The sequence below is a fragment of the Zootoca vivipara genome, chromosome 17, assembly GCF_963506605.1.
Source record: "Zootoca vivipara chromosome 17, rZooViv1.1, whole genome shotgun sequence".
Classification (NCBI taxonomy): domain Eukaryota; kingdom Metazoa; phylum Chordata; class Lepidosauria; order Squamata; family Lacertidae; genus Zootoca; species Zootoca vivipara.
This window is the reverse complement of record NC_083292.1, coordinates 25,534,377-25,542,658: the sequence shown is the minus strand read 5'-3', so window position 1 is coordinate 25,542,658 and position 8,282 is coordinate 25,534,377. Positions and strand designations below refer to the sequence as shown.

At 51.1% G+C, this 8,282-nt stretch overlaps 1 protein-coding gene across 7 annotated transcripts in view; it reads right to left on the bottom strand.

The window, feature by feature from the left end:
* Positions 1-1,044: 1,044 nt before the first annotated feature.
* Positions 1,045-8,282, bottom strand: part of PC (pyruvate carboxylase) — a 275,210-nt gene continuing 267,972 nt past the window's right edge. For all 7 annotated transcript variants that reach the window (XM_060269527.1, XM_060269532.1, XM_060269530.1 and 4 more), the window contains 5 exons: positions 7,853-8,097; positions 7,131-7,310; positions 5,606-5,854; positions 4,722-4,862; positions 1,045-2,426 (listed from right to left, as the gene is read on the bottom strand). In XM_060269527.1, the coding sequence (XP_060125510.1) occupies positions 2,178-2,426; positions 4,722-4,862; positions 5,606-5,854; positions 7,131-7,310; positions 7,853-8,097 (1,064 nt within the window). In that variant the 3' untranslated portion in view covers positions 1,045-2,177. The remainder of the gene's footprint in view (positions 2,427-4,721; positions 4,863-5,605; positions 5,855-7,130; positions 7,311-7,852; positions 8,098-8,282) is intronic.

Here is an 8,282-nt window from a genome sequence, read left to right as displayed (position 1 = left end):
GCCCCTCCCCCCCAGCCAAGCCATGCTTTTCTGGCCTCCCGAGGACCCCTCCCCCCATTTTGGTGATTAAAATAGCCAGAGCATGTGGTCCAGGCATCCCCAAACTGCGGCCCTCCAGATGTTTTGGCCTACAACTCCCATGATCCCTAGCTAACAGGACCAGTGGCCGGGGAAGATGGGAATTGTAGTCCAAAACATCTGGAGGGCCGAAGTTTGGGGATGCCTGACTTGGTCTCTCCCCTAGCCCAGTACACCAAGAGGGTGCAGATTGCCTCCCTCCTCACCTATCGCCAGATTGATCATTTGAGGAGGGGGTGATCAGCTGGAGGGAGGGGAGTTGTGTGCCCAACATTCACAGGAAGAATGTGGAGGCCAGGCCGCACAGACCAGCTGCTGCCATGCGGCCCCCAAAAGTTTTGAAAAGTGGGAACACGGCCCTTGGAGCTCCCCAAAGCCGTGAGCTACCCCTGGACCACACCCTGTGACCTGGCAAAAGGTTGTGTGCAAAGTGTTGAGAAGCAATTGGGCATTAAAGCAGCAACCGGAGGGAGCCAGAGTCAGGCAACAGGCATCTGATCCAGCCTTCTGCTCTCATAGGGGCCAACAAGATGCATGGGGAAAACATGCAAGCAGGACCAGATCCCAAGATCCCTCTCCCTTCCAGCAACTGGTATTCAGAAGCATTATTGCCTCTGACTGTGGAGGCAGAGCAGGGCCATGCCTAGTAGCCGTCACTGTCTCCTGTGGAGGGGAGCTCCACAGTTTAGCTCTGCACAGCGCGAAGAAGTCCTCTATCCGTCCTGAATCTTCTTCCAGCGTTCAGTGTCTTCGGTCCGAGGGAGAGAGACGTCATCACACCCACACAGACCCTCCCTTGATCCACACGCCACACAGGGGATTGCCTTGATGAGCTTTTATATATAGATATTTATATAGATATTTATATACTATAGATTTCGTTTCTTTCAAGTGAAATTTCTGTGGGTCCCACGTTTCACCTGTCGGTCTCATCAAATAATCCCATGATTCTTCAGATGCCGACACGCCGGCCGGCTCAGTCCAGTTCCTTAGTGTGGAGTCGAAATGATTTGCGCTCCATTATTCCATTTTGTTCCCTCACCCACGGGCGGGAGGAGGAGGAGGAGGAGGAGGAGGAGGGGACCTCACCCTGGTTCCCCTCCCAGCCCTCGGTGAACAACCCTGTAAACAACACACCGTCTGAGGCCAACACGGCCATTTTGGACGACAACTCCCATCAGCACATGCTGGCTGAGGCTGATGGGATTTGTAGTCCAAAAACAGCCAGAGGGCTACCTAGGTCATTCTGGTGATTGGGATTGCTTTGTACATCACATATAGGGGAGGGAGTTGAAGGCCCCCCCCAAGGTTTCTCCCACCCCCATTGGCTTGAGAAGAAGTCTCTGATTTGGCAATTGTAATGAGCGATTAAGGAAGTGAGTGATGGAAGAGGAAGGGAGGGTCCTAACCCTGCCCTCCTCCTCCCCAACCATAAGGCAATGTTGAACCTGAAATGTTCATTCTAAGAGGTGTGGAGGGGGGGTGTCCTACAGAAGATCCCCCCCCCTGAGGTGGGGGAGAGGCATGTAGTGAAGTCAGCAGCGGGCTGCAGCAGAGGGAGATGGTAAGGAAACGATGTCCCCCCCCCCTCGCTAAATTGGTCCATGGGGTCTGGGCAGAGGGCACATGTGCAGCTATGGAGATAGGGGTCTCCTTCCCCACTCAGGTCTGCTTTCTCCAAGGCTCCACTTTCGGTGGAGGGGGCTGAAATTGCCATCACTTTCTTGAAAGGAGGAAACAGCTGAAATCCCTCCTCCTCCCCCCCAAAAATGGTTTCCTCCTTGTTTGCCTCCTAAGTTGGAACCAGCGGGCACTTGCCGTGTCTCCCAGACCCACATGATCCCTCCCACCCTCTATGCTGCCATGCTTTTATTTCTGTGGGCTCCTCCCCCCCATAAAAAAATCTGAAGCATACAGAATACAGGCCTGGCAGGGGATGGTGGGAAGAAGGTGAAGAGTTTCTACAGATGGAGGGGCTTAAAGACTCCGTTGCACAGCCTGGGTTACAACGGAGGGAGGGGAAGCAGCAGTTTTTAGTGGGGGGTCATGTGCGTGTGAGTGGGACAAGTTGTTCTGCTTTTGGAGCAGGGGAGGGCTAGCTACTCAATCTCCAAGATCAGGTCGTCTCCTTCCAAGCTCATCTCTGGCTTGACGTAGATCTTCTTGATGGTCCCCGTCAAGGGCGAGTTGACCACCGTCTCCATCTTCATGGCGCTCAGGACGCAGAGGGGCTTCCCCTTCTCGATGGGGTCCCCTTCCCGCACTTTGATGTCAATCACCTTCCCGGGCATGGGGGCCCCAATCTGGCCTTTGACGTCCTTCAGGGCTTTGGGGTGGAAATGCATTTCCTGGAGTAGAAGTGAGAGAGGAGAGGAATGATATGCCAGGATTGCTTTCCCCAATCTGGACTACAATGCCCATCAGCCCCAGATGCTGTAGTCTAAGACATCTGTAGGGCACCAAGTAGGGGCTGGCTGATGGGAGCTGTAGTCCCAGGGTATAAATTGGAGTTGGAAGAGAGCCTGAGGGTCATCTAGTCCAACCCCCTGCAATGCAGGCATCTCAACTAGATCATACTTTTTTGTGTGTTTAATTCTCAAACCTTTATTGGCATATAGACAAGATTCCAATCAGGTTCAGCACAATAAAACCACTCAGCAAAATCTGCAACTAACAATTAAGATAGCGCTGAGTAACATTCACGAATCCTCAGTGCATACATGACTCATGGTCATCCAACCTCTGCTTAAAAACCTCCAAGGAAGGGAGAGTCCACCACGTCTTGTGGGAGTCTTGTTCCACTGCTTAGCTCTTACTAAGGCCAAAGATTTAGACTAAAGGTATAGCCTAGACTTCTCTTTCGATTTCTTTCTGTGTAGAATTTGGTATTTCAACTGTTGCTTTTTTGACACAGGAGCCCATTGGACTATGCCAACCCCCCCCCCACTTTATTTGAAACAGTACATTCCCTAGACGGCTGACATCATATCAGTCCTCTGGATATGTAGACTGGCTCATAGATCATTTAAAAATGTAATTGGAGATAGAGATTCACAGAGGAGGAGGAGGAGGAGGAGGAGGAGGAGGAGGAGGAGGAGGAGGAGGAGGAGGAGGAGGAGGAGGAGGAGGAGGAGGAGGAGGAGGAGGAGGAGGAGTGGGAGTCTATTGTCTGCTTTCAGCAGTTAGCCAAGAGAACCTCCTGTCATGCTGGAAGCTGTTTCCTTCATGCCCCCTCTTAGGGATCTCCTGGATGGATCTGGCTGAGCCCTCTGTTGGGAACAGGATGCAGGGTAAGGTGCTGGATCAGATAAGAAGGGACCAGGCCCCAAAGGGATGCAATACCAGCATTATATTGACATTTGTTAAATCACCGCTGGTGAGTAAGAACTGTATTTTCAAGCCCCTACTTACCCACCTCTGAGGCTGATTGTTACTGGCATCTCAGTGCTGGTGAATCTTGTTATTTTTAATATTTGCATTGCTGGTTGCAAGATTATTATTTTTTCAGGAGGGCACGGATGAATTTTAATGATCAGAAAAGCATCCAATTCGAGCAAAACAAACACACCCGAAAGGGCACTCGATTCATCTTCCCGAACTGCAAGTCTAATCTTGCAAGCTGTGATCTGGATCTTGCCGCCAGCTTGTCCACCCACTTATCTATCCCTGGTCCTTATTTGCTCATGACTAGCCTGCTTATTTATTACCTGTTGGAAGTCTGGGTGCCACTCAGAAAAGGGGTTAGCATGGTGTTTAAACAGATAGATTATCCCTCTACCTTTGAACTCTGCGCTGACCTCTCTGTACCCTTCGAAGTTAGACTGATACTACTTAGGTTGCATCCTATTCACAACTTCCTCCTCCCAGTCTCATTTGACCTTGAGATGTGAGGCCATCTTGGATGTATCTTCCGAGAACAAAGGGGCAAGCATGGCTTCTTTGGTTCTCCAACTAGATAGTTAGCTAAGACTATAGAACTCTTTCCTATCAAGTAGGAGAGTGTACCACCTCTTGTGGGAGTCTGTTCCTCTGTCAAACTCTTTCCTATTTATTTAATGCCGTCATACCTCACCTTTTCTCCAAGGAGCTCAAGGTAGTGTGCCCGGTTCTCTCTCATTTTTTAATCCCCACACAACCCTGTGAGGTGGGTTGGGATGAGAGGCATCAGTGACTGGCCTTCAAGGTCATCCAGTGAGTCTCATGGCCGAGTTGGGGGGGATTTGAACCCTGGTCACTCCCCGTTTCTAGTCTGAAACTCTAACCACTAGACCACCACTGGCTCTCCATAACCATAAGCTTTCTTATTTTATAGTTTTCCAACTAAAGGTTTGCTCCAATCAAGGATTCAAGGGCCTTCTTGGTAGTGGCACCCGCCCTGTGGAATGCCCTCCCATCAGCTGTCAAGGAAATAAACAACTTTCTGACTTTTGGAAGACATCTGAAGGCAGCCCTGTTTAGGGAACTTTTGAATTTTTGATCTTTTACTGTGGTTTTATAATTTGTTGGAAGCCACCCAGAGTGGCTGGGGCAACCCAGTCAGACGAGTGGGGTAATAATAAATGAATTATTATTATTATTATTATTATTATTATATATTATTTAACTAAAGTTAGCTTCTGCTGCAGCACACAGGGTAATCTTACCTTCATGGCTTTTGTGTCCTTGACCAGGATGGAGCGCAGTTGCCCATTCATTTCAAAGAAGACTTCTCTTTGGCCGGCCCGGTTTATGTCTCCCAGCGCTAAGGCTTTGATGTGGAGGGTCTTGCCACGCTCCAGCTCCACCTGCATGTCAGGAAGACAGCGAGCTCTGAGTTCCCTTGCCCTGGAGGTCCTGCTAGTCCAAAGCTCAAGGGAAGAGCATCTCCTTTGCATGCAGGAGGCCCCAAGTTCAATCCCTGGTATCTCCAGGTAGGACTGGGGGGACACCCAAGAGCTGCTGCCAGTCAGTGTAGACAGCACTGAGCCAGATAGACCAATGGCCTGACTCAGTAGGTAGCCGCTTCCTGTGCCTTTCTTTGAAGAGGATCCTGAGCTAAATGAACCTATGGTTTGTAGAATTGGAAGGAACCCTGAAGATCATATGGCACAACTCCCTGCAATACAGGAATATGCAACTGTCCTATATGGGGATTGAACCTACAACTTTGGCGTTATCAGCACCATGCTCTAACCACCTGAGCTATCCAGGCTGATCCCTATTTATGCAGAAACATGCAGACAAGAACCTTGTTTTGTTTTTGAGGACATGGCTTTAGATCAGTGACCAAACATCTGCTCTGCAATGACATTTCCTGGCAGGGTTAGGAAAGACGTCCAGTCCGACTACGTGGTACTGCTACCCCAAAGGTACCTTAGTGTGGGGACGGGCAAATAACTGCCCCTTGTTGAGACATTGCCAGCTTCTGATAATGCCCCCCCCGATCACTGGGGAAGAGCACCTACACCTGGGTTAGAGGCGCCCCACTCCCTCTGCCTCTTGGCAAAGGGGCTTGTGTGAATCTCTGCCCCCCCACCCTTCGGGTCACCTCAAACTCTTCTGCGATCTTCGGCCCCTCCAGGAAGAGGCGGGTGTTGAGGCATTCGACGGGGCCAAAGTTGGCTGTGAAATCCTTGAACTCGTTGAAGACCTTGGGGTACATAGCGGCCGAGAGGACATCCTCTGGGGTGATCTCTTCTTCGTGCTGCTCGCACAGCTCCTTCTCCAACTTCACAAAGTCCATGGGGGGCAGCGAGGCCCCCGGGCGGCCCTCGACACGGGGCAGGTCTTTCAACACCTGGAGGGGAGTGCAAAGGAGACAACAGCTTGCATATCCCTGATGTGGTGACTCCGGCCAGGGGCCGGGAAACAACTGAGGACCAGGTGACCTCAGAGAATACATCACCCCAGAGATCCCTACCTGGAAACCCAGACAGGGCACTGCTGAGAGAGCTGCATGTTCCAGAGGTGCACTTTGCTTAGGTAAGAAATGGGCCTTTTAGCGTTGTGCCTCCAGCCCTCTGGAATCTGTTACCAGCCGGAATGAAGAAAGATGCCCGACGTCTTCCGCTTAAGAAGGATTTTTCTGAGGTGCGACCCAGTTAATCCCACTCAAGAGTGGACCTTCTGAACTCGGTGGGCTTGATGTAACTTAACTCTGCTGATTTCAAAGCGTCTCCTCTGAGTATGACTAACCTGGCTATCTCCCTAAATACTGTACATAAAAATGCATCACCACCACAGTGTAGGATTTGCAATGTTGCGTCATAAACCTGGATTTGCATGAAATCAGGATGGGGGAAAAGGGAGAGGGGGAATTGGTGGTTGAAAGCGACAACAGAACTTTGAGTAAAGCAGCGTTGCAGGGAACCGAGTAGAAAATGCTGGTTGAAGAAGCTGTGAGAATGGTAGGGGTATGAGGGGCTGGGGGTTTGTGTGAGGGGTAAAGGGAGTGGTGGGAGTTATGAATCGATTCATTTTGGTCACTGACCAGAGGGGTGGTGGGAGTTAATAAGAAGAGGCTGCGTTGGTGAACAACGTGAGCAGGGGTGTCAGTCCTATGTCTGATATGGTTATAATCCATGGAACCCCAATGTCAGGGAATGGTCTGAAAACGAGGATTGGGGAACGCATTCTATGGCAGACCAGCTTCTCTCCGATGGAGAGCTGGAGGGGGAAGAGTCACCTCCCTTGTTCACAGCGTATTCGGAAGCAGAGAGAGAGAGGCAGGAGGTGAACAGCTTAGGGGGGAGTTACCCAGTTACGAGTTAATGACAACAGAACCAGAAAGGAGGGGTCAGCTAGTGGAGACATTCTCGGAGATCCGAACATATCAGAGAAGAAAGGAGTCAGAAGGAGAGAGGAACTTCCTGTTGGTGCCCAAAATGCTGCAGTAGCCGGAAGAATGATTAGACTAGGCAACTGCTTCTTTACGGAGACCTGTGTATTTGTGCTCGCAACATGACGCTGTAATAAAAAGACTACAAATCTATCAACTGCTTGTTAATTCTTATCTGGGAAGTTGCAGAAGGGAGGGGAGGACTCTCCACGCCTCTGACACCCAAGGAGCTTACCTTGGAGCGGAAGGGCTCCGGGAACCCCCCGTAGGGGATGCCAATGTAGCCCTGCAGGAACTCCACCACCGAGAGCGGGAAGGAGAGCTCGTCTGCCTGAGCCTCCACTTCCTGCCGCGTCAGGTTGTTCTGGACCATGAACTGCGCCAGGTCGCCCACAATCTTGGAGGAGGGCGTCACCTGCAGGGAGCAGGAAGGGGTGGGGGGGGGGAGAAGAGGGCCGATGAGCCACTGGTTCTCCCTATGGTCAAGACTCAAGAGGCATAGAAATTTTACGAAGCAAATAGATAAATAAATAAATCCATCCATCCATCTGCTATGGATGTTGCCAAATTCTAGCGTCACGGGAGAAGGAAAAAGCCTTTCTCCATCCACTTTCTCCACATCATGCAGAATTTTGCAAACTTTTGTCTCCGCTTGCCTTTCCTCCAAATTAAAAAGTCTCAAATGCTGCAATCTGCCTTCACGGAGGAGTCGCTCCATTCCCAAAGCACAAAGCCCCCTTGGCATCTTTATCATAGAACCGTAGAGTTGGAAGGGACCACGAGGGTCATCTAGTCCAACCCCCTGCAATGCAGGAATCTTTGGCCAAAGGTGGGGCTCGAACTCACGACCCTGAGATTCTTTGGTGCCATGCTGCCCCAAAGGCCTGCCCTTCCTCTCCTTGTTGTGGATGGGAGGGAAGCCACTGGGAGTTGGGCCCTGGACGAGGCACCGCTTACCTTGATGAGGTCCCCGAGGAGCTTGTTGGCCTCGACGTAGGCCTTTTTCACCTGCTTGAACTTGTTCCCCAGCCCCATGCTGTGGGCCTGGAAGTGGAGGTTGGTGTACTGGCCTCCGGGGATCTCGTTCTCGTACACATCCGCGTTGCCGGACTTCATGGTGGCCGTGCAGTCAAAGGAGGCGTAGAGGCCCCGCGCCATCTCCCAGTATTCACTGTAGTCAAACACTTTCTCTATCTGGATGCCTGAGTCAAGAGGGTGGGGTGGGGGGGGGGGAAGAGAGCTCTATGTAGTGGGGTAGGAATGGGAAGCCTCGTTGCTTTAGCCCTAACAGTAGCTATTTCGGCTAGCAGAAGCCTTCTCCTCCAGGCATTTGTCCAATCCTCTTTTAAAAGCCATGGAGGCCAGCCCTTCCATTAGACAGGGTGAG